A 26,284-nucleotide genomic window follows, 5' to 3' on the forward strand; every position below is an offset into this window, starting at 1 on the left:
CCCATTTGCCCCCTCAGGCCTCAGAACAACTGCCCCTGCTGCCCACACCCTGGGGCTTTGCCAGGCCCTCTGGCCTCCTCCTTCTCTGCACGTGGGCCCATCTTGGTCCCTGGGAACCGCAGGACCATAGGAGCTGGCTCATCCATCAGAGGAGGAGAATGCCTGCCAGGCCTGAGCCCTGCCTCCCCTGTGCCTGAGCCAGCAGCCACCTCCCAGACCCTCTCTGACCTGTCCCACGCAGCTTAGCCCTCTACTGGGACGCTTCAAGTTCCCCAAGCCACAGGCCCAGGCCTTCGGCCCAGGGTGGTAAGAGGTGCAGCACTCAACCAGGCGCCCCTGTTGGAGGGGTAGCGCGGCCCAGCTGAGATGGCCTTCTCCCAGCAGGGCGGGGCCAGTCCCCAGAGCTCCCAGCCTTCTGGGCTCCCTTCTCTCCAAAACCAAGAGGCCCAGCAGGAAAGCAAGCATTCTTACTTCAGGTGATCTGGGAGGAGGGGACAGAACTGGGTCCACCGGGTCACAGCTAGAGCCTCCAGGACCACAAAAGAGCTTCCCTGGCTGCGGCAGACGGAGTGCCGGGGCTGGGGGACCGAGAGCCCCTGGTCAGTGAGAGAGTAAGGGGCCCCCTCCGGCCTGGCCTTCCCGCCGCCAGCCTCAGCCCCAGCAGCATGGAGTCTCTCCCTCTCTCAGCAGCCCCACCGGGCAGTGCCCAGGTGGGCCCCTAGTCCTCACGGGGTCTCTCCCTCTCTCCCCTGCTCCCCACAGCATTCGCAACGACAGGCGCCTCCTCTGCCAACCGGTTTGTCAGCATCGGACCCCGGGACGGCAACTTTCTGAACATCCCACAGCAGTCTCAGGTAGGAGGCCCTGCCCACTAAGTGGACACAGGCAGGGGTGGGGGCCTTCCGGTGTTCTGGAGGAGGCCAGGGTCCTCGGGGCAGTCGGGAGAAGAGGCCGGGGCAGGGCTGGAGGGCTCAGGCTTTTGCACGCCCAGCTGAGCCTGCCTCCCCAGGCAGCCCCCAGGCCCCCTGGCTAATCAGCTAATTGGATAATTAGCTCTGACAGCCCTGGCCCTGGGGAAGGCAGCCAAGGACCCAAGGCTAGAGGCGCTCTGGGCCAGGCCTGGTGGATGAGAAGGTGGAAGTGGGAGGCTCCATCAGGAGGACAAGGTCTGCCTGGTTGCTTTCCTGCTGCTCTGGGGCATGTGCTTGCCCCTGGCCCTCCCCTCTCCTTGGATTTGGGTGGGCCACGTGCCCAGAGACTCTGGCACTGGGGGTAAGGCAGGGCCCAAAGCTGTCCTGGAGGTACCTCCCCCACGTCCTGTGAATCCTGTCAGAGGGGTGGCCAGGCTATTGAAGCTGCTGGTCCTGCTCCCATCTGCCCCTGGTTCTCACAAGGAAATGTACCCCCAGCCCCGCTGCTGGAGGCCCCTGGACCCGGCTTTGCGCAGGCATCTTTGCACCCTGGTGCACGCAGGCCTTCTGCCCTATTCCTGTCTCTAGGAGGCTGGCGCCCACCTGTAGAACCCAGGGCCCTCAGGGCGCAGGCAGGACCAGCCCCAGGAGCAGGGCCCAGGCAGCATTTACAGTGTGGGCTTCTGGGGAGTGGAGGGAGAACAGGCAAAGATCTTTTTCTTTTGCACATTCGACAAAAACACCGCCCTGTGAGCCCAGGGCCTTGGAGGCTTCCTTAGCCCCCGGGCCACCTCTTTCAGCTCCCACTCTCTCTTTGCTCTGAGGCCCAGGTCCAAAGAAAGTTGGTGGATGGAAGTTTTGTGTGTGTGGTTTAAGGTTTTGTTTTTTTCCCTTTTCCTTTCCCTCCCTAAAAAAAAAAGCCAAAAACTTTGTCAGACTTCAAACTTCAGAGCTCCCTAGTGGCAAGGAGGGGAGGGGAGGAGAACTTCAGCCCCCTCCAGCTTCCCACCCCCTTTCCCCAGAGTCACGTCTGACCCGTCTGGTTTCCAGGAGCAACCAGACATGATGTAACACCCAGATGAACTTGAACTTGGGGGTGTTGAGAAGAAAAACAATGGCTTCGAGCAGGGGCTGGAGCCAGCCCCCTCCGCTCTGTGCCAGGGAGGCTGCGAGAGCCCTGCTGGTAGAGGGCAGGAGGGGGTGCCAGAGGAAGGGACAGCAGGCGGGCCTCCCCTCCTGGCTCGGGGCTGGCACCAGGCAGCAGGGCTCCAGCGTGCCCGCCTGCCCACCCTGCCTCCTCCTGCTGCCCGCCCTGCAGCTCTGACTGTATAGTATGTTCGTGCTTGCTCACTCTCGGGGGCCACTGCCACGAGCCCTCCCTCCCCGTTCACCCCATTTCCGCCTCCACATGTTCTCCCTGCTTCACTTTCTCTGCTCACTTTGGTTGGATAGTGGGGCCAACTCAGAATCTGAGGCAAGTTTGGGAAACATTTTTTCTTCCCCTGGTTCCTACAAGGAGCCTGGGGCCCAGGACCCTGAGCAGGCAGGTGTGTCTGGGGATGGGGGTTGGGGGGCCAGAGGAGTCGGACAAGCTGATCAGGGAGCCCTCAGGCCTGGGGGCAGGCAGGCTGCTGCAGCGGGTGCAGGGGGTACAGTGGGGGGTGGTTTCCACAGTAACCAGTGACTTTAGCCGATCTCTGGAGCACCAGATGGAGAGAGAACAATAGAATGAGGGAAGAAAAGAGAATTTTAGCAATTTTGTCATTCCCTGGGCAGCGCTTTTTACTTAGTTTTAATCAATTTTGGACCTGGCTCAGGAAACAGGGAGGGGTGAGCAGAAAAAGCCACCCCGGGCTTGGCAGCAGACCTCCCGTTCCCGGGACCCACGGGGCGGCACCAGGGAGTCCCTCTGGAGTCGTTTTTGTCCCTAGCTTTAGGCCTGGAACTGGAACTGGAGTTTTCCTCCACTGAGGGGGCCCCTCAACCTGAGCACTGGTGGTTGCCCCCCACCCCCCACTGCCACCATGCAGCTCAGGAGACCCCCACAGGGGACAGCCTGGAGCCTTGGTCTGGCCTGCCATGGGCAGAGGGGCCAAACAGGCCCTCCCTGCCCCGTCGTCCCAGCCTCTTCCCGCTCAGGAAGTGGGGAGGGGTGGGCTTACAGCCAGGGAGGTGGTGTAAGGGTGCCAGTGTAGTGCCCCCTTGGTGTCCCAGAGAACACTCAACACCTGAGCCTGCAGGGACCAGGGGCTCATCCAGGAAGCTCCTCTCTTCCCCGGGCTGGAAGCCTGTTGCTGCAGCCGCTCTCCCCCAGCCACTCTGGGAAGGCCTCAGCCCTGGCTTCTGCCCACACCTTACCAGGCCCCCCTGTGCCTCCATCTGGCCTAAAATCAGTTGATGGGGTTGGATTCTGGGTAGGGGTTCCAGGGGCTCCCCCACAGGAAGGTGGGTCTCCCCTGTGCGTGTTGACACATGGCAAGAAGCGTGGTGTCTTCACCTGCTCAGTAAATGCTAGCAGTGCCCCCAGTCACCGTGGCAACCCCAAACCCCCACATGGCCAAGTCCTCCCCCATCTGCACCGTCTAATGTGGTAGCCACTGGCCGCATATGGCTGTTTAAATAACTAGAGAATAATTGAGACCCTCGGGCACACTAGACGCATTTCAGGTGCTTAGAAGCCATGTGTTGCTGGTGGCTACTGCATTGAACTGCACAACTAGAGAATATTTCCATCATCCCAGAAAGTTCTAAATGATCTCTGAGGCCCTTTCTTTCTTCTTTCTTCCAGTTATACTGGGATATAATTGACAGATAGTCTTGTATAAGTTTAAGGTGCACAAAATAATTGCGATTTGACTCACATACCTCAGGAAATGACTGCCACAACATGTCTGGTAAACATCCATTCGCTCATAGAATCAGGGCCCTTTCTAATCTAAAACTCGAAGTCTCCATCTCACAGTGGACAATGGCCTGCAGTTCCAAACCAGAGCCTGACCAGGAGGCGTAATCTCTGTGACTAAAACACGTCTTTTAAATATTGGAAAATTTCACATGAAATGGTCTGGACTTTCGGCTTCTTTTGAAAATTTGGCTGACCTAGCCACCCAAGGCCCTCACCCCGATGTGGCAGCCTTGGCAAGGTGCGGGTGTCCTGGTCACCACAGACCCTGCCTCCCTGGGAATGCGCCATATGCAGCAGTGAGGAGCTCGGACTCGAAGCTGCCCCCTGCACTGAGTCCCTGCTTGGCCGTGTGGGCCGTGTGGCCTTGGGCAGGACGGCCACCCTCCCTTCACCTGGCTTCTGTGCAGGGTGGAGTGGGGATAGGATGAGTCTGAACCTGTGCGTGCTCTGCAGTTAGCTGTGCTTGGCCTCTGCTGACCCGAGTCTGTGACCCAGTGCCTGGGAGAGACCCCAGGATGCATTTTCAAGGACTCCTTCAATTTTGCCCCAAGGGTACCACCAGGCACTGTAGATCATAGAGGAGCCCCGCCCCCCACCGCCCCATCCTTCTGGCCATGAGGTGGGGCCAGAGCCTTTTGTGCGGGGTACTGCCAGGCAGCCCAGTCCTGGGGGTCCACCCTGGGTGTGTTTTGTGCTTAGTGGCTGCCAGAGCGTTTGTGGGAAGGCGGCGCCCCCTGCTGGCATCCTGAGGGAAGCAGCTGCCCCCTGGAGGAGCCTCAGGTTGTTCCCCAGGGCGTGGTGACCACTGGGCTACTGATCCCTTCTCCTGGGCCTGGTACTGTGAGGGACAAAAGTCATGTGGTACCCACTCCTCCCCAGCCTTTCAGCCTGTGGGACCTTAGCTGAGGTATACAGATGGGAATTTCTGCTTTTAATCCAAAGAGACAGAAAGAAAACTCAGCAAGAAGCTGGGCTTGCCCCACCCCACTCCCCAAACCCCTCTGGGGACAAACGCTATATAGCCTGGCATCCTCCCCCCTGCTCCAAGACCCACACAAAAACCTAACAATTGGAAACATGGCCAGATCCCAGGTCTGTGCCCGTGCCAGCGCCAGCCATGGGGGTCCCACCCGCTGGGCACTGTGCCCACAGGAAGGCCAGCTGGACTCTAGCACTGGAGGCGGGTCTCTTGGGGGAATAGGATTCCCATAGGAGGGACCCTTGTGGGAGGTGTTGGTGTCCTTGACTTGACTGGAGCTGGAAGCCCCCTGGGGCTTTAGGAACCAACCTGGAGTCCCAGGACCAGGTAGGGGCAAGAAGGCACCGACCCCTGCTCATCTCAATATCACCTCTTTTTTTGTTTGTCCTATTTCAGTCCTGGTTCCTCTGATAAGATCGACAAAAGAAATGACAAAATGAAAAGAAGAGGTTCCTCAAACGGGGGGAGAAGAAATTTTGAGACGTGGAAAAAAAAATCCCCCAGCCCAGCCCAGCCCCACCGAAAAGCAAAAATTAGACGTCGTCAGCCACTCAGCCCTTCTCTCCTCCAGCCCGGGGACCCCTGCAGGCCCCCAGAAGCAGCTCAGTTCTCAGAGAGCCTCGGAAGAGGTCTCGGTGGAGCTGTGCGCCAGCAGCCAAGCAGAAAGAAACATGCAAGACGGACTCTGTCAAATAGAGGACAGAAAGAAAGGATGCAGAACTGCCTTCCTCCCCCCACATCCCGTCCCGGCCTTCTGGGGAAGGAGCAAAATCCCCAAACAAAGCAACCAGCACAATTCTGAAGGGGCCTGTCCCCTACCCTCACCCTTCCCGGGGGAACCCCACCCTTGACTCCAGCCAGAGCTTCACTTGGGAGCTCAGAGGACCAGCTTGTAAAGATAATGGGGTGCAGATCCCCAGGGCTCTCCCCTGCAGACTCCACCCCCTCCCTCCCCCCTCCCTCCTTCCCTCCCCGCCTCCCCGCCACGCCTTTGCCTCCGGCTTCTTGGCCTGGACTGGGTGAGGCAGGGTAGCCTTGAGATCCCACTGCCCCTCCCTTGGGCTAGAAGTGCCCCCACCACCACCCTGGCTCGGAAGGGGGCATCTCCTGAAGCTAGTTTCACGCTTCCAGAAAGGAGGGTGTTTTGCCACCCCACCCCGAGCTGCAGGGCCAGTTCCCCAGGCCCCAAACCCCTCTGCACAGTCTATAGGAGAAAAATCGGAATGCTCTTCCAGACGGCCCCCCCCAGCCCGGGACAGGTGCCCTCTCCTCTCTCTCCCGAGGCAGGCCAGGAAGGTCGCTGTCCTGGCTGGCCGCGAGTGAGGGGAGCCGGGCCCGAAGGTGGCGCCCACACCCCAGCCCCGCATGCGGGTGCCCGTGCTCGGCCCCATCGGTCCCCGCCCCTGCCCCTCCCGCAGACAGCCCTGCCGCGGCGGGGCCAGAGAGTGGAGCAGAAAGGGGACCCCGGAGTCGAGCGAGTGAGGCAGCCGCTGCCGCTGCCGTCGGCTAAACCTCCACCTGCGCTAGGTAGGCGTCCTGCTCGCCGACTTTCAGTTCCTTTGGAGGGTGTTGGGTGTCGTCCTTTTTCAAAAAGTGTTTTGGAGCTTTCTCTGCCCTACCCCCCCCCCCTTTCCCCACCACACCACCCCTATGGCCACTTCTCTCTGGATTTCAGCTGTAATGTCTTTACTCTTTATTTAGGGGTGGGGCATTCATTGTTTCGGTCTTTGCTGTTGCAATTGGGAACCCCTCCATTTGAGCAATTTGGGAACAATTTGATAACACATCGCAAGAAGTAGCTCTTCCCCCCTCCGCCCCCCCCCCGCCCCCGCCCCCCCCCCCCGCCTCCTCCAAGGGATGGTTGGGGGCATGTCCAGAGGGTCTTCAGAAGCCCCCCGGGAGGGATGGGAGCAAGAGCACGCCCAGCCCCCTCCAGGGTGTGGCTTGGCCCCGCTGGCTTGTCTTTCTGTGCCTTACTCCCTCCTCCCTGCATCTCCCTCCTGCGCCCCTTTCTGGAGTCCTTGTGCCTCTCTCTTTCTCTCTCCTTAACTGTATGAAAACACAAAGCACAGGTCAGGATCCTCTGAAAGTCAAGCAACCCAACATTGCACCACATAGGGGTGGGTTTTGGGCTTTATTTATTGTGAATCTGGTTTGTGAGGCTGTGGCCCCAAGCGAAGGGAGGGAAGGAGGGGAGGGAGGAGGCTGGGGAGGAGCGGAGGGCCCTCACCTGGGGCCAAAGGGGCCAGCGAGCGGTCGCCTCCTCCTCAGCTGGAATCAAGGAGGTGGCTGGCCCCAGGGGTGGCTTTTGTTGGAAGTCGAGCGAATCCCCTCCCCCATCCGCGTGCAGCCCTCGGGGAGGACCGGGTCTGAGAAGCAGGGGACGGGGGAACCCGCGGGAGCCTGGGGGTCGTGGGGAGTAGGGCGGGGGGTGGTGGGGGGCCGGGTGGGCCGGGCGTGACGCGCGGTCAAAGTGCAATGATTTTTCAGTTTGGTTGGCTAAACAGGGTCAGAGCTGAGAGGGGAGCAGAAGGGACCCCGTCCCCCTGCCCGGCCGCGCGCGCCCCTTCCCTCGAAGACAATCGGGGCGGCGGGCGCGGTGGGCCCTCGGGGGCAAGGGGTCCGCGGGGCGCCCGCCCAGGCGAGGTCGGAAGCTGCAGGCCAGCTGGGCCCGGGCGGGAGCGCGCCCTGTAGGGCTGCCCGGGTGGGCACGGGGGTGGGGGGCCGCTCCTTTCCTAAGTGTCGTTGTGAGGGGCAGACGAGGGCGACAGGAGATGTGGGGACGTGTTAGAAGAGAAAAAAAAAACCCACAAAAATATATATGGGGGAAATGAACTTTTTTTTTTTTTCATTGAACCAAGTGCAATGCATCAGAGAGTTTTCCTATCTTTGTATGTTAAGAGATTAAGAAAAAAAATTCTATTTTTGTTGTAATGTCCTCGCGGCTCTGGGGACGCTAAAAGAACCGGGCCTGCCCCGCCCTGCGCGGGGATAACGAAAGCTGAGTGTTTTTTCCTTTTTTTTTTTTTCGTTCGTTTTCAGTTTTTTTTTTTTTTTTTTAAGTCGTTTTCCTGCGTTGACGAGGATGATCTGGGGTTTTTATTTGCTTCGTCGTTCGTTCTCGGTTTCGGTGGGAGGGCTGAAGGAAACGTTCACATTTTAGAATTAAAATTAAAAAAAACCTCGACATTAAAAACACAAGATCAAAAAGGAAAAGGACGAGAGAAAATTATTTTAAAGATAATTCAACATAAAAACCCTGGTGCTTCTTACATTATAAAGTACGTTTTAAAAAACCCACAAACTATTATACATAAGTTTATGAATCAATTAAATATCCTGCACTTGTTAGGAACACGCATATCCCTTCTTTGTTGAGTTTAACGGAACGGGACAGCGGCGTGCGCCCGGCGGCGGGCTGCTCTGGCCGCGGGTCTCCCCGGGCGTCCCTTCCCTGGGGCCCAGCGCCCCCTCCTCGCCCGATCCACGGTCCGGGCCCGGGGGCGCGGCGGCGGGTCCCCAGCCCCTCCCCCGCAGAGGTCAATGCCAACGAACAAAGGTCCCCTCCCTCCCTCAGAGGTCCCCAAAGCGTCCTTCTTTGAGCCAGACGCCAACTTGACCCTCACCAGCATTATCAGGAGCGCGCTCGGCAAGTTGGTAGTTTCTTCCCCACCCCACTCTCCCCCTTCCCCGGTGCCCGCGACTGGACATCACTTCTCCCACCCCCGCCCCCCACCACCGTCACCCTCCGGGGAGCACGGGGAAGGCTCGACGCTCCAGGATAGGACCAGCCAAGCTGACAGGTCGATTCGCCCAGGCCCGCGCACGCACGCACGCACGCACACGGCCCCGCACACAGCCCCATCCTACCCACCCTGCAACCAACCCCCGTCGACTGCCTTACACACCCGCCCCCGCGCTGGCCGGCCGACCTAGTGCCTTGTTCTCACCCCCGTGCTGGCGGAGCGGACGCCGCGCTCTGGGTCCCAGAGGGGCCGGGTGGCTCAGACGACCCACCACCTCCCCACCCCGACCGTGCTGAACGGACCCTCCCCTACACACGAGAGAAAATAAAGGAGCAATAAAGTCACGAGAATTTTCGTCCCCCAATCGAGAGCCCAAGGGGCACCCCAGCCCCGCCTCTGCTCCCCCCCCCCCCCCCCGGGGGGGGCCCCCCCCCCCGTCCCCCCGCCAGCCAGCCTGGGCCAGCCCCGCTTCGGCCCGGGAGATCCGTGCGCCCGACCAGCACCAGCATCGCGGACCGCAAAGGCCGCCCGTCCCGTCAAACAAGTTTCTTCTTAGGCTAAGAAACGCAGTATATACGAGTATCTCTATATATAGTACTAATGGATTTGGTGTGCTTCCCCCTTAGCGTCCCCGTCCCTCCGCTCCTCTTCCTTCAGCCTGGTCTCCCCCTCTCTCTGCCCTCCACCCCCGTCTCTGCACTGAGATACATAAGAAACAAGGGTAGTTTACTGTCTGTTTTGTTTTCTGGGTTTTCAGTGTCCTAGCGGAATGCAAGTAGGCAGCCAGCCCGTACGTTCCCTCTCCGCCCCGCCCCACCCCACCCCACCCCGCCCCCGTCACTGCGCTTCTGTTATACCATCTTTGCCTGACTCTCTCCGGCTTCTCCATTGAATGGCTAATGTGTATGTGAAATAAAGAAATAAAGAAAAACAAAAGCAAGAGCGCCCGTGCCTTCGCTAATGCAGTCGTGCGGGACAGGTTCGGGATCGGTGGGATGGGGTCGCCGCGTGGATTCCGCGCCTCACAGCCTCGAGCCAGGCCGGCCACCGCCACCGTCGAGGAGTGCGGATCTCTCAGTCTCCGGGAGAGGGCGCCAGTGAGAAAGGAGCGTGTTCTCAGGCCCCTGCTTAACTCCCTCGGTGACCCCAGCTCGGAAAAATTAGGCCCCCTTTGGGTCCAATGGCCGCTCTGAAGTGTTGGTTCCCGGACCTCACCCCGCGTAAGGGGTACTCGGACAAGGCCACTTCCAGCGAGCCGTGGGCGATAAAAGGGTCTTCAAGCCCCTGGGGGCAACGGTCGCCCTGGGGGACCGCGGGGCCCTTTCCCCTGTAGGCAACTCCTCACTGGTCCTTCTTCGGGGGAGTTCGGTGCAGATCAGGCCCTGCGAGCGCGTCGTCCGCCCCTTCCTAGATGGCCCTGGGCTGACTTTCCAGTGCCCTTCAGCTCAGAGGCGACACCGAGGAGGTCATCGCACCTCTGGGCTCACAGCCGCTTGTTCTGTCTTGATGGGTCGGCCCGTCCCGCCACGGCTGCTGTCGGGGCCGCCGGAAGGCGCGGGCTGGGGGCGCGCCACTACCTCGGCCCTGCGACACGGCCCGCGACGGGCGCCGCCATCGTCCAGGCCTCGGTGCGCCGGCCGCTTGCGGGGCCCCGGAGGGGCGGAGCCTGCGGCCAGAGCCGCCGCCTGGTCGCGCAGCAGCCGCACCAGGAAGCCAATGTATTTCATGGCCAGGCGGAGCACCTCGTTCTTGCTCAGCTTCCGGTCGGGCGGGTGCGTTGGCAGCAGCTTCCTGAGCTCAGCGAAAGCGCCGTTCACGTTCTGCTGCCGCCAGCGCTCCCGACTGTTGGTGAACACGCGCCGGGCCACCTTCTGGGGCTGATGCCCTGAGGATAGGAATGGCAGGGTTGGCGCCATGGCCCAAGAGAGGCAGGCACCCCCATCTACCGTTACTTGAGGCTCCCAACACGTCTCGGGGGACTTCAGCACTGGCAGTGGACTGAGGCTTTCTCCATCCAAGGGGTTCACGCGTAGGGTCCACGTGTAGCTCAGTTAGCAACCCCCGCACCCCCACCCCCAAGCTGCCTGGTGGTGGTTTAGGCGCTCAGTCGTGTCCGACTCTTGCGATCCCATGGACTGTAGCCGGCCATGGTCCTGCGTCCATAGGATTCTTTAGGCAAGAATACTGGAGTGGATCGCCATTTCCTTCTCCAGGGGATCTTCCCGACAGAGGGATCAACCCCGGGTTTCCTGCACTGCAGGCAGATTCTTTACCCACTGAGCTAGGAGGGAAGTCCCCAAACTGCCTACACAAGGACTATCACAGGCCCAAGGTGAAGATAACCGAAGCCTCCTGTACCTCTGTCCACTGCTTTACGTCAACGGCTGGGGCTCCCTCGGGAATGTGGCTGGGGAGCTGTCCTTGGGATTCCCATTCTGTGAGGTCCCTCTGTGCGGCTGGGTGTGCTCGTGAGTCTGACAGTCTCTTTCGTCGTGACTGGTCTCGTCCTTTCTCAGGCAGTCATGTGAACTCCTGCCTAGCCACATGGCTGTGGTGGTGCAGCTAATTCCTGTGTGGCCACGGACCTCAGTGGCTGTGGTTGTGTATCTGCCTCCTGTGTGGTTGTGGTCCTGTGGCTGTCTCTTGTGTGGCTGTGCATGTGAGCGGAGCCCCCATGCTGTGCTGTTTGCCATGAATCCTTGCGGCTTGTTGGATGACGGGGGTTGGGTAGAACTGGCCATGGGTCTGTGGTTTTGTTACATGAGTGTAACCTGAGTACTGAGCCCCTGTGTGTGTTTGTGTGCAGGGGCATCACTTTTCCCAGTGGAAGGTTATAGGGTGGATGTGGGCCCCAGGAGAGACAGTTGGGCGGACATAAACCCATACTCACCCTCAGCCAGCTCCAGCTCACAGTGGCTTGGTCTCCGCTTTAGCCGGCTGCTAGGGAAGATGCTGAAAGGTCCTGCTGGCCCAATGTAGAGGCTGTAAGGGGTCGTGGGTCACTAATGCCTTGTGGGTAAGGACCCTGCCCCTGGATTCCCCCCAGGCCCCGGTCCCCCACTGACCTGTTGAGGAACGGGTGAGGGTGGTAATGCAGGGCCAGGGCGGGTGGGGCGGTTCCCAGGGTAGAGAGTTGCAGCAGTGGGGGACGGAGGGTGCTGAGTTCTGTGGTGGCCACGGCTGCCCCTGGGGGCCTGGTGTGGCCCAGGCTGATCACTGGCACACCAGGGGGCAGCCTGGGTGGCGAGGCGGAGCCTCCGTGGCCCACCCCCTCCACCTTTGGGGGCCCAGGCGAGGCAGGCCTTGGGGGCAGGGCAGGCACCGGGCTGGGAGCACACACCATCTTGGCCTTCTCGGTCATGGTGGGGCCCACCTCCGCCTGGGCCTCGGGCAGGCACATGACCCCGCGGGGGTGCTCACCTGTGGGAGGAATGAAGCCAGTGGGGAAGCAGGAGGCAGATGCCACCCCTACCCTTGGCCCAACAGAGCGAGCCTTCACCTGGAGGGAGACTGGGGTGGGGGTGGGGTGGCAGTCCCACGGGCAAAGGCAGATGGGAAGTGGGCCCAGAAACTCCCAGGACATGGGAGGGGGTCCAACACAAGGGCAGGGGGTGCCCGATGAGGTGCAGGGCAGCACTGAGCTCAGCAGTGATGCTTCTGAGCTGTCTGTGACCCATGAGGCCTTAGTTGTGGAGCCCCTGAGCGAATTTTCCTTCTTCTAGAACGATCTCTGGCCTGGAGCCTTGGAGGGAGGGGCAAGGCAGGGAACCCATGACAGACCCGTTGACCACAGGATGCCCCCATAACCCTCAGATCCAAGACCCTTCATTGACACTAGGGACCTTGCAAACTCTCCATGGCTGACTGACCTTCACTTACCCCTGCCCCCAGGCTGACCATGGGGCCCTCGGCTATAACCCTGAGGCTCTTCTCACTGTCTCCGTGTCAGACCCTGAAAGTCCTCCATAATCCCTCCAGTGACTCCCTCCCCCCAAGTCTCCCCCTTACAAACCCCATGACTCCACTGCTGACGCTATGACTCTGGATGCTAACCCCACTCCCCGGCACACAGTCATACACAAGTCCTCTCTCTGGCTCTGGCATCCTCCCACCCAGCCTACCCACAAGCAGTAACCACCCCTTTGCACCCTGCCTCCACAGCCCTGCTCACTGCTGGCCTCGCAGCCCGGCGTGTCCCGGCAACGTCAGGGATTGCTAGCCCCTCTGCTCTGTCTTCCCTAGCTAGACTCTGGGGAAGCTGCTCGGCCTCTTAGTGGGCCCACCAGATGCATGAAAGCAGGAAAGAATGAATGACTGCAGGTGGGTCTGGGATCCCCTGTTTCCAGGCCCACTCCACTCTTACCCCAGCACTGCTGCGGCTGCCTGCAGATGGCCCTGACTCTGTCCTCCAGGGCTAGGATGCGGTTCCAGGTTCAGGCGAGACACCAGCACCCTGCTCCAGCCTCTGTGCTCCGTGGCCCTGGTAGTTAGTCGGCCACCCCGTCCGGGTTGTGGTGTCGGGCCGCCCCTCTTCCTTGGCTCCCAAGGGCCACCGCGGCAGAAGCAGTGGCGGCAACAGGGCAGGTCCCTCCAGGGAAAGTGAGCAGCTCCAGGCCGCCCACCCTCTCCCCGCCCCTGGCGGCCCGGTTTCCTCCCTCTCACCCCTGGCGCAGCGGCTGGAGGATGCTGGGCCAGTGCAGATAAGGGCCTGGCTGCCTGGCCGCGCCTGATAAGGAGCCGGGCTGACCCCGGAGGAAACCCGGCGGGCGGGGATCCCCCCAGCGCGGGCCTCCGGGCCCCGCCCCCCACTGGCTCAGGCAGGACCGCCTGTCACCCTCAAGGCCTCACCTTCTGTCCCCCAGGCACTGCAGGATCCCTGCTCCAGCACACACCCTTGGGAGTGAGGTGCCCGGTTGCATGCAGAGGGAAAACTGAGGTGGAAACGAAGCAGTCCCTATGTTACTTGGGTCTGTCCTCCAGCTTTGAATACCCCTTGTCCCGTGCTGATGGGGGTGGAGAGTCCTTTCCGGCCCTGCTGGGGCCTCGTGACCCAGGGGCCCCCTTCTCCTCCTCAGCCTGCCCGGTTCCTCTTTCTACAAGAGTGCCTCCTCACTCTTCTGCCAACCCCACCCTGCAATGACTGCAGGGCAGTGTTGACAGTCTGGCCCAGGGTGTCCAGCCTAGGCCAGTGTCTTGGGCCCCCGGTGCACCCTCCACACCGCGCACCAGGGCCAGGAGGGTGAAAGAAAAATACCACAGCTGGGGAGGTGCAGCCAGTGCTGGTGGCCAAACCTTCTGATAGGCGCGCCCACCAGGGCCCCACCATCCGGGGCCTCTCCCCACAGGCTCACATGGCCCCAGCTCAGAGGGCCCCGGCCTTTGTCCCGCAGTGTGGGCCACTTCAGGGTGGACATTGGGTGAATATCTTGGAATGATGATGAAGCTCAAGGTACAACCCTGTTACCACCCCGGGCGTGCTCCCACCTGGGTCAGTCATGCTTTGCCCCGTGTGACTGCAGGAGTGCCCAGGCAGGCCCCTGCCAATGCAGGAGACACAGGTTCAATCCCTGGGTCAAGAAGATATCCCCGGGAGAAGGAAACAGCAACCCACTCCAGTCTTCTTGCCTGGGAAATCCCATGGACAGAGGAGCCTGGCAGGCTGCAAGTCCATGGGGGTGGCAAAGAGTCAGACACAACTGAATCACCGAGCAGGCTCACACTCAGGAATCAAGTGAAACCCAGAACCCGACAACCATCCTACTGTCCAGGGAAGCCAGAGTACAGTTCCGAATGTTTGAGTTAACTCTGGGATGCCTACGAGATGGGCTCTGGAATTAGGTTTAGGGTCATTGTACAGACGATATGATGCCAGTAAGGGGTGCCTACACGGTCCCACAGCTACCACGTGGCAGGGTGGGGATTCTGCCCGTCCTCTCCTTAATGCTGCCACCCTCCCCGGCTCTGGCGGGGAAAGGGTTGCCACAGGCTGCTGGGTGCCTCAGTGTGCAAGCCCAAGGGGCCACAGGGCAGGAAGCACCTGGTCTGGAGCGGATGCAGGAGGCGCCTGGTTCCGGTCCGGTTTCCGCCACTGGGGCCCTCAGGGGCAGCTGGGCCAGAGAAACTAGGCGGCGAGGAGGAGACACTGGGGCGCAGTGCCTAGAGGACAGGTCTGAGTATTGGGGGCGCGCCCACGCTTGGAGGATGGGAAGAAGGGGAAGAGGATAAAGGCCCCCGCGGGTGTGAGCGCACGGCTGCCGCCCCGTGGCCACCTTGGGAATCGCAGGCGCCAGCAAATGGGTGGCTCCGCGGTAAAGAAGCCGCCTGCAGTGCAGGAGACTCGGGTTCCATCCCTGGGTCAGGAAGATCCCCTAGAGAAGGAAATGGCAACCCACTCCACTATTCTTGCCTGGAGAATCTCATGGACAGAGGAGCCTGGTGGGCTACAGTCCAAGGGGCTGCAGAAGAGTTGGACTCGATTTAGGGACTAAACAAACAAAAGCGCCTTGCAGGCAACCGTTAACTCCCTACCTCCCTAATACAGACAAAACACTCCAGTTAGAAACACTGACAACACCTCATCAGGCAGGGACCAACATGCCAGATGCACAGAGCTCACCAAGGGGGTTAAAACAGATGGACAGAGGGACTTTCCTGGTGGTCCAGTGGCTAAGGCTCTGAGCTCCCAGTGCAGGGCATCCCAGTTTGAGATCCCTGGTCAAGGAACTAGATCTTACATGCTGTAACTAAGACCCAGTGCAGCCAAATAAATAAAATATTTAAACTAAATAAAATCAATAAAACAGATGGGCAGAGAAACAGCCCTCAGATAAGGAGTTAAAGAGATGAACAGAGCCCCTTAGGTAGATGGACAGAGAAACCCCAGGCAGCCTCCCCATTCAGACAAATGACAGTCGGGGGAAAGTGAAAAGGTCTTTATTAGCTCACTCTATGCCTGGACCAGTAGCAGCCCCAGGCTCAGCGGGGTTCTGACTGGGGGCCTCTGGACAGTCAGTGGGGGTGGCTTCAGCAGTGGCCTTGGGTGACGGGGGGCTATGTGAGTAGCAGCACTGGTCCCCCTGTTGACAGGTGCCCTGGGAGGAATACAATGGGTGTGAATGAACCCCGTTCTGAAGCACAAGAGCCTCCACTGGGTTCCTTCCCTGCATAGGGAGCTCACTCCCACCCACTTGCCTGGTCCCACCTCCCCCAGCCCTGCTGGCCCATCGGCCCAGTCCTGTGGCTGGGAGGAGAACCCAGGGGTGATTCGGTTGAGGGGTGGGGGGCACCTCACCTCCTTGAACCTCTTGCAGGGAAATGTCTTGAGCCAGGCGGCCCGCTCAGCTGGGTCCTCCACCGGCTCCTTTCGCTTATTTTGGAGCAGCCTACGTTTCTCTTCCACAGTTTCTCCTGCTGCCTTGCCTCTGTGTAGGGAGATGAGGGGAGGCTCCATCAGCCTTTGGGCCCACTCCCCCCAGCTAAGCCCCACCTTCATTCACCCTACTCTCACTCACCCTGGCCGGGCACGGGGCCGGGGACCCCAGTTGGCCTCAGGGTTGGCCTGGAAGCGCTTGAGTCCTCGCTGGCGGGAGCTGGGGTTGGCATCGTCCCGGATGGTGAAGTTGGCCTGCAGCCTAGGGAAATGGGAGTGGGGGCTAAAAGGCATCTGCCAGGCGACTGGGCACACACCACCTAGGCTGCCTGCCCACCTCGGCGCAGCTTGATGCACCTCAGGAAAACTGTCTGCAGGTGTGGGGCTTCCATCATTTATCTAATAAACATTTATCAAGTGCCTACAGTGGGCCTCAAATCTGCCGCCAGTGAAGCTGACATTCTAATGCCTAAGACAGACGAGCAAGGAGGCAAGTCAGAAATCAGACAACTGGGCTTCCTTGGTGCTCCAGGGGTTAAGAATTTGCCTGCCAATGCAGGGGACATGGTTCAATCCCTGGTCCGGGAAGATCCCACATGCCATGACGCAACTAAGCCTGCATGCTCCAACTACTGAAGCCCGTGCACCTAGAGCTACAACAGGAAAGGCCACCACAATGAGAAGCCTGAGCAGCTCAACTAGGGAATAGCCCCCACTCACTCCAACTAGAAGATGCCCGTGCACAGCAATGAAGACCCCACACAGCCAAAAGAATAAAGAAACTAGCAAATTATATCGTGTGAGGACATAAGGGAGCAGGGTAGAGCAACGGGGAGTCTGGGAAGGAGTGCGGTGAGAACAAGGCAACAGGGACACAGGTGAAAGTTTGGGAAGAGCCGTCGGGGGGCCTAAGGCAGCACTCAGGCAGAAGGAACAGCCTTGCAGAGGCTGTGCCTGCCAAGTTTGAGTGAGGAGGCCAGGGTGGAGAAGCGGGGGTAGGGGGCCAAATGAGAGCAGGGAAGTGATGGGAAAACATTACAGGGCCTGTAGACACAACTGTTTCCACTGGGTCAGGTGGGAGCCACAGAGGGCTCTGAGGAGAGGAGGGCCAGGATCTGACTTGTGCTCACAGGTGCCCTCTGGCTGCTGTCTGGGGAAGAGCTCATGACGGGGGAGGAGCTGGGAGATCAGGGGGATGGGGACTGCACTGGTTCAGACAGCCAGGAACTGGGGCCCGAAGAGGGAGAGGACAGAACGGGGTGCAGAGAGTGGATGGACTCCAGATCTCACTTGAAAAATGAGCATGTGTCTATGAGGGGAAGTGTCTGGGTTGTCTACTCCCCGAGCCTGTAGGCAGCCGTAACCATGCCCGTACCTGGGCTCCACGCTGAGAATGCGGAAGGCTGGGCTGCTCTCTGACAGGCGCTCCCGTTTCACTGGATACTCCTTCTCCTGGGAGGCAAAGGTCAGAGGTCAGGGCACTGGCACTGACCACCCCTGCCTCCCTGATGCCACCTGGTTAGGCCGGGCCTCACCCAGCAGCGCATGATGTCCCAGAGGGCCGAGGAGGGGGCGTCCGTCTTCACAGCATTCTTACAGGCGTGGGAGAGGGAGACCCGGAAGCCAGCGTGGAGGAGGGCCGACCTGGGGACCAGGAGGGATGGCGAAGGGGAGGGCCGGACCCGAAAGTCAGTGCTGACCCACGTGTGGGGGTGTGAGCCTAGTTTCATGGACTTGCATGGCTGTATATCTGCCGGTGACTGCACTGCCTGCATGATGCCAGCCATCCTAATAGCAAGATCCTAACATCCCCCTGGCCAAGGCTCATGGCTTCTAAGAACTGGTCTCAGCCCTCGTGCCCTAGACCTGCTTTATGTTTGATCTCTACTTTCCAGGGGACTCTGGCCCAAGAGGGGCCCGACTCGCCCAAGGGCACCCAGGGGGTCAGGCACAGGCTCTAGCCCAGGCCTGGCCTCACCGCAGCTGCAGGAGGCTGGGCGTGTTGCAGTGGATGGTGCTGCTCAGCTGGTCCAGCGTGTAGTAGAGAGGCACGTCTGGGAGCTCCTGTAACAGGGCCATGGGATAGGTGTGGGGCCGATCAAGGATGGATGGCTGCCCCCATTCTGGTCACAGTCCCCGGTCCCCACCTCCGTGATGACACTCAGCACTCCTCGGATCCGCTCCGCGGTGTGGAAGCGGCCAGGGTTGGCGCTCACAGCCTCGAGGACATGGCCCACGAATTCCAGGTCATGGAGGGGCTCTGCCCACATGGGGCCACCAAGCTGCGAACACACAGGGACTGGATGAGCAGGGACCAAGAATGCCAGGCCCTCGGCCTTCAAATGCTCCCCACTGACCCGCCTCGCCCTACCTGGTGTCGCTGCCCACAGTGCTCGCACTCAGGGGCCACGGGGGGACCACAGGCTGCAGAGAACTTGAGCCTGCTCAAAGAGGGGTAAGGTTGAAGTGGGGGGGCAACTTTGGCTGGGCTGTCCCCTTCCCCTCCAGCTCACCCTTGCTCACCGGCCACCGGAGGCTGCTGATGCTTTGCCAAGGCGCTGCAGGTGGAAGGCCCCGCAGCCCACGCACTGGAATACCAGCGCCTGCTTGCTGTGGGGGACAAGGGCAGCCGCAGCTTCCTAGCACAGTCACCACATTCCAGCTCCTCCCTCAGACTGACTGGGCTCCCTTTGCGAACCCCCCAACATTTCCCCAAGGCAGGACCATGTCCCCCCCTCCCCTCTCCCCCGCCCACCCACCAACCAACCTTAGGAAAGACCCTCTTGCCTCTTTCCATCCATCACTCCTCTTTGCCCCAGACTACCTGGCTGAGGCCTTGACCTTGGCCTGGCCAGTGAAGACACGAACAAAAACCCGTACATAGAAGTCAGCACTGATGCTGAGCAGTGGCACCACGAAGCGCTGGTAGCAGTTGGCACGCAGATCCAGGCTGTGCAGGACAGTCCTCAGGGCCTGGTGTGGGGGATGGGTGCCAGCCGTCAGCCCTGCCCCTACTGCCACCTTCCCTACACGGAGACACACCAGGGGCTCACAGGTACAGAGGCAGGACCGGCTCGTCAGGTTCTGAGCCCAGCGCTGAGTGACCCTTGGCAAGGGAGAGCCTCAGCTTCCTCATCTGTAAAATCACACCAGTCTGTCTCTTTCTGGCCCTACTGGGGACACTAAATGATTAAAGAAAGAAAGCACGCGTGCGTGCTAAGTTGCTTCACTCATTCTTGACTCTCTGTGACCCTATGGACTAGCCCACCAGGCTCCTCTGTCCATGGGATTCTCCAGGCAAGAATACTGGAGTGGGTTGCCATGCCTTTCTCCAGGGGATCTTCCGGACCCAGGGATCAAACCCGAGTCTCCTGTGGCTCCTGTATGGCAGGTGGATTCTTTACCACTGAGTCACCAGGAAAGCCCAAAGAAAGAAAGCACAGACCCTTTAACCAAATGGCTTCCAGTTAACACTGCATGTGTGCCCCATGCTGGGTGATGCGGCCCAAGGCTGCAGTGAGGCTGACACAGCAAGGGGGTAGCACTTCCCAGGCTGGCCTGACAGCAGGACTCCTGAAGACCAAGGACAGGAGCCCTCCTTTTCCAGCCCCCTGACACAGCCAGCCTTGCCTTCTTGAATCTCCACAGCAACTCATGGGCTCTGGGCCAACATCACACCCATTTCACAGATGCAAAAATGGAGGCCCAGAAAAGGTGAAGTCACTTGTCCAAAGCCATCAGCAAAACTAGGACCTGAACTCAGAGCCAAACACAAAACTGGAAAAACTGCCTTTAAAAAGAACACTAGACCACTGGAACTCCCCAGCGGTCTAATGTTTAGGGCTTTCACTGCCGTGGCCCAAGTTTCAATCCCTGGTTGGAAAAACAAGATCCTGCAAGCCACAAGGCAGGGCCAAAAAAAAAAAAAAACCAGACTGCAGTTGTTGAAATAGAGAATATTAGAAAGAATAATGTGGAACTTTCCTGGTGGTCCAGTGGCTAAGACTCCACACTCCCAATGCAGGGGGACCAGGTTCGATCCCTGGTCAAGGAACTAGATCCCACATGCCGAAACTAAGACCAGTGCAGCCAAATTAATAAACAAACTTTTTTTTTTTTTAAAAAGAAGAAAAAGGAGAATGTAATCACCCACTCTTATCCTAGGCAAAACTTCTCCACCACCACCACCCCCAACCAATTTGCAGCCATGCTCTCAGGAATTATGCTCGTTAAAAAACATGCATGTCAGGACTTCCCTAGTGGTCCAGTGGTTAAGACTCCACGTTCCCAGTGCAGGGGGCCTGGGTTCAATCCCTGGTGGGGGAACTAGATCCCACACGCAGCAACTAAGAGTTCACATGCCTCAACTACGCAACTAAGACCTGGCACAGCTAAATAAATAAATAAAAATAATTTTTTTAAAAGATAATAATAAAAGAAATAACGTGCTTGCCGGGATTCCCAGATAGCTCAGTGGTAAAGAATCCAACTGCCAAGGCAAGAGACATGGATTCCATCCCCGATTCAGGAAGATCCCGCATGCCTCGGAGCAAATAAACCTGGGCGTCATAAGTAGCGAGCCTGTGCTCTAGAGCCTGGGAGCTACAACTACTGAGCCCACGAGCTCTAGAGCCCATGCTCCGCAGTAAGAGAAAGCGGTGCGCCGCAACTAGGGAGTAGCCGCCCGCTTGCCGCCACTAGAGGAAAGCCCGTGCAGTGATAAAACCCCAACACAGCCAAGAATAAATAAATAAAAATAAACTTCATATATATAAAAAAAGAACACGTTTGTGGTCAACGTCTGGGGATGGATCTGCCTCTGGCTGCCTGGAGGAAGCTGAGCAGGTCTAGGGGGCGGGGAGGCGAGCCCGGAGGCCTCTCACCATCTCGTGGCAGGCCCGGCTCTTGAGGGCCATGGCCCCGTATTTGCTGTAGCAGGTCTCCCCGCTGTTCCCTGCCAGGACCGCCATGTCTGTGCAGGTGACGCACAGCAGCCCTGTGGGGAGGGACGGAGCAGTGAAGATTCGGTAATGCCCCAAGCCCTACTGCGCACGGACCCCCGCAGCAGGCTGGCCTCACCTCCTTCACTCACAGCCTGCACCGCGGCGTCCAGGAAAGAGGCGGGGCTGCCGTAAGGGTCGAGGTCGATGACGTCAAACCGCTCCGACGCCTTCTGGTGCTGGTACATCAGCATCCTGGGAGCAAGGGGGCAGATCCTCAGCCCCTTGCCCCAGGGACCCCTCCACAGCCCCACACTAACGCCATGTGGGCCTGGACTTGGGGGCCAGCTGCCCAGGTTCAGATCCTGGCTCAGCCACTTGCTAACTGTATTAACTTTTCCTCCTTGGATCTGATACTCATCTAACAATGGCAATAATAATAGCCAATACTGAGAGTCCCCTGGTGGTCCAGTGGTTTGGACTCCATGCTTTCACTGCAGGGGCCACGGGTTTGATCCCTGGTCATGGAACTAAGATCCTACCTGCTGACTGTGTGGCCAAAAAAAAAAAGCTAGTCAATACTGATGTAGCACATATATGTGTGTGTGCATGCTCAGTTGTATCTCACCAGGAGGTGACCCTAAGGACGGCAGCCCACAGACTCCTCTGTCCATGGGATTCTCCAGGCAAGAACAGTGGAGTGGGTTGTCATTTCCTCCTCCAGGGGATCTTCCCAAACCAGGGATCGCACCCAAGTCTCCTGCATTGGCAGGCAGGTTCTTTACCCCTGAGCCACCTGGGAAGCCCATAGCACATATATAACTGACACCATTTCAGGCAGTTTATAGATGTATTAATTCAACAATCTTCCACAGATTTGAAACTATTGTTGTTCTCTGCAGGTGAGAAAATGTAAATTCTACTGACTAAGTTATTTGTAACAGCAACCCTCCCTCCCTTCCTCCATCCTTTATACCCTGGATTTCCCCGCTGCCTCCAGCACTTCTCACCACTACACAGTTTACTTATTTGCCATCATCTGTGTTTCCTATTAGATTCTAATATGGTCAGAAAACCATGTGGGATCTTAGTTCCCCAACCAAGGATGGAACCTGAGCCCCTGCAGTGGAAGCAAAGAGTCTTAACCACTGGACAGCCCAGGAAGTCCCCAGCAAATATTTTTAATTCATTTATTTTCTGTAAAGGGTCAGGTAGTAAATATTTTAGGCTTTGTGAGCCACATGTGGTCCATCACATATTCTTCTTTTTCTAAACCTTTAAAAATGTAAAAGACATTCCTAGATAGCAGGCCATTAAGGAAAACACACACACACACAAACAGGCTGTGGGCCTGGCAGGCTGTAGTTTGCTGATCCTTGCATTATCAACTCCACAAGGTCAGGGGTTTTGTCTGTATTGTTTACTGACGCAGTCCTGACAGTAAGAATGGTGACGGGCACTGGATATACACTGGTTCACTTGACTGAATAAAAGTGCAAGAAGTAGGGACTTCCCTGGTGGTCCAGTGGCTAAGACTCCACGCTCACAAATGCAGGGGGCCCGGTTTCCATCCCTGATCAGGCAACTAGATTCCACATGCTGCAACTAAGAGTTCGCATGTCACAACGGAGATGGAGAATCCTGGGTGCCGCAACTAAGACCCAAGGCAGCCAAATAAATAAATAAAAATAAATAAATATTTTTTAAAAGCGCAGGAAGTTAAGTCTGAAATGGAGTCCATAATGGTATTTATATTCACCTGTGAGCACAAACTATAATCAATACACCAACCCCTATAAAACTACTGTCCTTGTTTCACAGATGAGGAAACAGGCTCAGAGAGGCTACAGTCACTCTCTCAAGGTCATAGAGCAAGAATATGACACAGCCAGGATGTGACCCCAGGTGACTTTGTTCCAGTGGCCAGCACTCTATGCCCAGCACCTACCGGGCATCTGCCTGGCTGGGCTGTACCAGGTGGGCCACTTCGTTGAGCTGCACATTACGGCGCATAAGAGCCACAGCTCGGGCAGAGGCGTCGTTGGCAACCACGGATCGGAGACCAGGCACCTCTCGAGCAAAGCGAATGGAACGTAAGCCGGAGGCCGCCAGGCCTTCCAGCACTCGCAGGCCTTCCTGTTGGAGTGAGCAGAGCCCCATTCACATCCACACCTCTGCTGGATCCCCCACCCCTCAAGGAGCCCCCACCACCCACCTCCTCTAGCCCTTCCCCTCCAGGATCCTTCCTTCCTTCATCACCCACTAGACTCCAGGGTTGCTGCCTCCTCTGTTCAGGCCCCACCTCACAGATCTCCCCCACGGCGGCTGTTCGAAGCTGGTCTTCCAGGGCCAGCTTTGCATCCTCTTCCGGTTCAGCCTTGTCCTCCTTCGGCTCTGACAAGTCCACGACCACCTTTTGCACATCCTTCTCACCTGGCACCTTGACTGCAGCCACCCAGAAGCACAAGTCAGGGGATATCAAAGCGCCCTCTGAGAAACCTCCCCCTACTCTTCAGCATGTGCTTCCCAGGTGGCTCAGCAGCAAAGAATCCACCTTCAATGCAGGAGATGCAAGGGATAAAGGTTCAATCCCTGGGTGGGGAAGATCCCCTGGAGGAGGAAATGGCAACCTACTCCAGTATTCTTGCCTGGGAAATCCCATGGACAGGGGAGCCTGGACAGTCCATGGGGTCGCAAAGAGTTGGACACGACTGAGCAACTGAGCATGCACGAACTCTTCAGTATACAGAAAATGCAGGGAAGAAAATCGTCCCTGGAGACAGGCTAAGGAGCTGAGCCCAGGACCTGCTATGTAAGGCTGGATGGAGCCTTTCTGGAAGGTCAGGGACAGAAGGGGCGGGGCACCGAGAGAGCTCTGTGTGATACCCCTGCCCATCAGGAGCCTGGACCTTCACTCACTCTGGATTCCTTTGGCCGCAAGCTGAATACGAGCAAATTCCGTGATCACAGCGCATCTGCGGGAGACGGAGAGTCAGCTCATACCCCTCTATCTCAGACCCACTGCCCTCTGCCAAGCTGACCTCGGGTCCCTGCTCACGTTAGGTCCCGGTTGAACTCTTGCACTGGGTTGTAGAAAACTTCGTTGGCGTTGGGAAAGACGATCTTGGCGGCCCCCTCGGTGATCGTCGTCTCCTGAAACCCAGGTGGGCGCTCTTCTCTGTTCGGCTCGGTGCCATTCTCCATGGCTGCTGGATTCGGCGGCCCTTGGGGCTGCCCCTCCATAAACCGGGCTCTGTAGAGACTGAGGACGGAGCGGAGAGTCGGGCTTAGCCACAGAACGGTCCTCGCACGGGACATCCGCGCGCGCCTCTGCCCGCCAATCCTGGTTGGAAGGGTAGAAGAGGGAATAGCCAAAGCATCAGATAGCTGCGTTCCCGGGGCGGGTGGCCTACACAACTGTAAAGTAGGGACTAAAGAGACCCCGGGACCTCGGTAAACTGACACCACCCCCATCTTTGGAGAATTGTCCCTGAGAAGCCAGAAGCTCTCGAGCGGGTCCACCCATGGTCCGGATCCCTCCTCGCGTCTCCCAGGTCCTTCTCACCGTCTCTCGAGACACCGAAAATCGAACTGGTCTCGGTGCACGCTTCCCGGATTAGGACCTGGGCGCCGACATGTTGGCACAGTGGGCGGGCAGATCATGTGACAGAATTCAGTCAATCAGTGACGGTTGACTACAGTGGACCGTTAGGATCAAAAGGCATGGCGAAAAGCGCTGAAAGTGTTGTGCGGTGGACTTAATCACTGCGTCTTCCCTTGTAGCGGGGCCGGGGGGGCGGGGGGAGACCCGTCACTAGTCCCATTACGCTGATGAGGAAAGTGAGGCTCAGAGGAGGGGCGGTAAGCGGAGAAATCCAATACCTACTGATCCTCTCCTGTGTGCTGGCTTCTGTAAAACACATCATTTCAGGGGACCCTTGCAGGAATCACTCAGGCTCTGAAATCAGATTTACCGCGTTTGAATCCCCTTAGTACCACATGCTCTTGACAAGTTACTGAAACTCTCTGGGCTTCACCGTCTTTACCTGTTAAAAAAGACTCCTAACTTCCAAGACAGAGCAAAGATGAAAGGGCAGAATGCCCTGAAAAGGTGCAGAGTAGGCTCTCACATAGCAAACCCTTTCCTCGTCGGCAAAATGGGCAAAATTTTTTTAAACGTTCGTTTTTGAGTTGTGATGAAAATTAAATGAGTTAAATGCTTAGAATGAAATCTGGCGTCGCATAAGCATCATACACGTACTAACTTTTACTGTTGTTTATTGGGCCTGAGTTTGAATCTAGCACCCGTCTTCACTTCCTTGCTGTGTGATCTTGAGCACGTTTCTTCACCTCTCTGGGCCTCTTTCTTTTTATTATTATTTTCTATAGCGTGTGTGTGTTGATAAAAATAATTCCTACCTAAAGATATTACCGTGAAGTTTAAACGAGATAATCCCATAAAGAACCTATAAAACAGTGCCTGGCACAATAAACAGCAGGCATTACTCTTTGCTTTTTTCCAGGAAACTAAAGTTCCGAAAGACAGAGCCACTTGCTTAAGGTCGCGGGACTAAAGTGGCGAGATCGGGACTCGAACTCTCTCGCATTGCCTAGGTTGCGACCGGGATTCCGAGGGGTAGAGGGAGGAGACGAAGGGCCGCACTCGGCGCTCGGCTGGCCTAGCCTCGGGGGCGGGAACCGGGGGCGGTACACGGGCGGGGCCACGGCCGCTTCTCCCGGGCCTGGCTGCGGCGGCGGCGCGCCTAGCGCTCGCTCGGCGCTCGGCTGGGGCGGCCTGGCCCACAATGAATGGCCGCCGCGGCTACCGCTGCTGCTGAGGCGGAGGCCGCGGAGGCCGCGGAGGCGGAGGCCGAGGCCCCGGCGCAGGGGGGCGCGCCCCGGGCCCAGGCCCGGCCTCAGCTGCCGCTGCGGAGCCCGCCGGGAGCCCCCGGAGCGCGGCCACGGCGCAGGTGAGGCGGCCTGCCCCAGGCCCGGTTCTGGCCTCCTCTAGCTGGGGCGGCCCGAGGGCATCTGAGGTCCGGCTAAGGGCTGAGAGGGGAGGACATGGGGGCCTCCTCCGACAGGAGAGGAGCCTGGCTAGCACTCTACACTGTGGCCGGGCCGGCGAGTGCGGGGAGTCTCGGCCCCCGCAAGCGGCCTTGAGCGTTCAGCTCCGGGCCGGGCCGCGGAGCTTGGGGGCGTCGGGATCTGGCCCAGTGCTCCTCCTCTCATTCCCCGCGAGAGGGGCGCAAGGCCATGCCGGGGCAGGTGCCGGGGGGCCCGGGAAGTTGGAGGGAGGCTGGTGGAGGGAAAGTGAGGCGCCGGGGGAGGCCGGAGGGGGAGGGGGAGGAGGAGTCAGGCTTCGGGCCGGCGGAATGGGGGAGGAGGAGAGAGCGGCGTGGCCGGAGGGAAACGGCCCTGAGGCGGGGGAGGG

General features: G+C 58.7%; 4 protein-coding genes across 15 annotated transcripts in view; 2 read left to right on the forward strand and 2 right to left on the reverse strand.

The window, feature by feature from the left end:
- NFIX (nuclear factor I X) overlaps positions 1 to 7,601 on the forward strand; it is a 95,663-nt gene extending 88,062 nt beyond the window's left edge. For all 7 annotated transcript variants that reach the window (XM_040240829.1, XM_040240832.1, XM_040240831.1 and 4 more), the window contains 2 exons: positions 763 to 854; positions 5,192 to 7,601. In XM_040240829.1, coding sequence (XP_040096763.1) covers positions 763 to 854; positions 5,192 to 5,206 — 107 coding nt within the window. In that variant the 3' untranslated portion in view covers positions 5,207 to 7,601. The remainder of the gene's footprint in view (positions 1 to 762; positions 855 to 5,191) is intronic.
- Positions 7,602 to 7,837: 236 nt separating this feature from the next.
- LYL1 (LYL1 basic helix-loop-helix family member) lies at positions 7,838 to 14,681 on the reverse strand. Of its 2 annotated transcripts, XM_040240853.1 has the most exons (4): positions 12,905 to 13,765; positions 11,607 to 11,961; positions 11,432 to 11,523; positions 7,838 to 10,426 (listed from the first exon to the last, which is right to left on the reverse strand). In XM_040240853.1, exons 2-4 carry the CDS (start codon positions 11,939 to 11,941, stop codon positions 10,008 to 10,010), a joined length of 846 nt encoding a protein of 281 aa, XP_040096787.1. In that variant the 5' UTR covers positions 11,942 to 11,961; positions 12,905 to 13,765; the 3' UTR covers positions 7,838 to 10,007. The 2 variants fall into 2 exon arrangements, with proteins under 2 accessions (XP_040096787.1, XP_040096786.1); XM_040240852.1 differs by having other exon boundaries at positions 11,607 to 14,681.
- Positions 14,682 to 15,458: 777 nt separating this feature from the next.
- Positions 15,459 to 24,525, reverse strand: TRMT1 (tRNA methyltransferase 1). 5 transcript variants are annotated; one of them, XM_040240821.1, is made up of 17 exons: positions 24,416 to 24,525; positions 23,909 to 24,112; positions 23,770 to 23,825; positions 23,153 to 23,295; positions 22,799 to 22,986; positions 20,990 to 21,105; positions 20,794 to 20,906; positions 18,735 to 18,883; positions 18,434 to 18,520; positions 18,282 to 18,351; positions 18,058 to 18,192; positions 17,889 to 17,974; positions 17,446 to 17,554; positions 17,286 to 17,362; positions 16,053 to 16,172; positions 15,833 to 15,962; positions 15,459 to 15,632 (listed from the first exon to the last, which is right to left on the reverse strand). In XM_040240821.1, exons 1-17 carry the CDS (start codon positions 24,511 to 24,513, stop codon positions 15,483 to 15,485), a joined length of 2,031 nt encoding a protein of 676 aa, XP_040096755.1. In that variant the 5' UTR covers positions 24,514 to 24,525; the 3' UTR covers positions 15,459 to 15,482. The 5 variants fall into 5 exon arrangements, with proteins under 5 accessions (XP_040096755.1, XP_040096754.1, XP_040096756.1 ...); XM_040240820.1 differs by having other exon boundaries at positions 23,909 to 24,193; positions 24,416 to 24,522; XM_040240822.1 differs by lacking the exon at positions 18,434 to 18,520 and having other exon boundaries at positions 23,909 to 24,193; positions 24,416 to 24,522.
- A 1,172-nt stretch (positions 24,526 to 25,697) lies between these two features.
- NACC1 (nucleus accumbens associated 1) overlaps positions 25,698 to 26,284 on the forward strand; it is an 18,609-nt gene continuing 18,022 nt past the window's right edge. The window contains exon 1 of the mRNA XM_040240871.1: positions 25,698 to 25,820. The gene's annotated coding sequence lies outside the window, so the exon portion shown is untranslated. The remainder of the gene's footprint in view (positions 25,821 to 26,284) is intronic.

This window comes from Oryx dammah, unplaced genomic scaffold, assembly GCF_014754425.2.
Source record: "Oryx dammah isolate SB20612 unplaced genomic scaffold, SCBI_Odam_1.1 HiC_scaffold_5, whole genome shotgun sequence".
Classification (NCBI taxonomy): domain Eukaryota; kingdom Metazoa; phylum Chordata; class Mammalia; order Artiodactyla; family Bovidae; genus Oryx; species Oryx dammah.

Bases quoted from the DNA above. Each gene is read 5' to 3' on its own strand.
- LYL1 (XM_040240852.1), bottom strand. From the start codon at position 12,124: ATGTCCTGGGAGTTTCTGGGCCCACTTCCCATCTGCCTTTGCCCGTGG. The intron at 11,524-11,606 runs GTCAGTGGGGGA...GACCCCTTACAG, and splicing joins CCTCACCCGTTCCTCAACAG to CCTCTACATTGGGCCAGCAG. The intron at 10,427-11,431 runs GTGAGTATGGGT...TCCTATCCTCAG, and splicing joins TGAGCTGGAGCTGGCTGAGG to GGCATCAGCCCCAGAAGGTG.
- TRMT1 (XM_040240820.1), bottom strand. From the start codon at position 24,513: ATGATCTGCCCGCCCACTGTGCCAACATGTCGGCGCCCAGGTCCTAAT. The intron at 21,106-22,798 runs GTAGGTGCTGGG...CCTTGCTCCCAG, and splicing joins CCCAGCCAGGCAGATGCCCG to GATGCTGATGTACCAGCACC. The intron at 18,884-20,793 runs GTGAGAGGCCTC...CCCCCACACCAG, and splicing joins GCCGGGCCTGCCACGAGATG to GCCCTGAGGACTGTCCTGCA.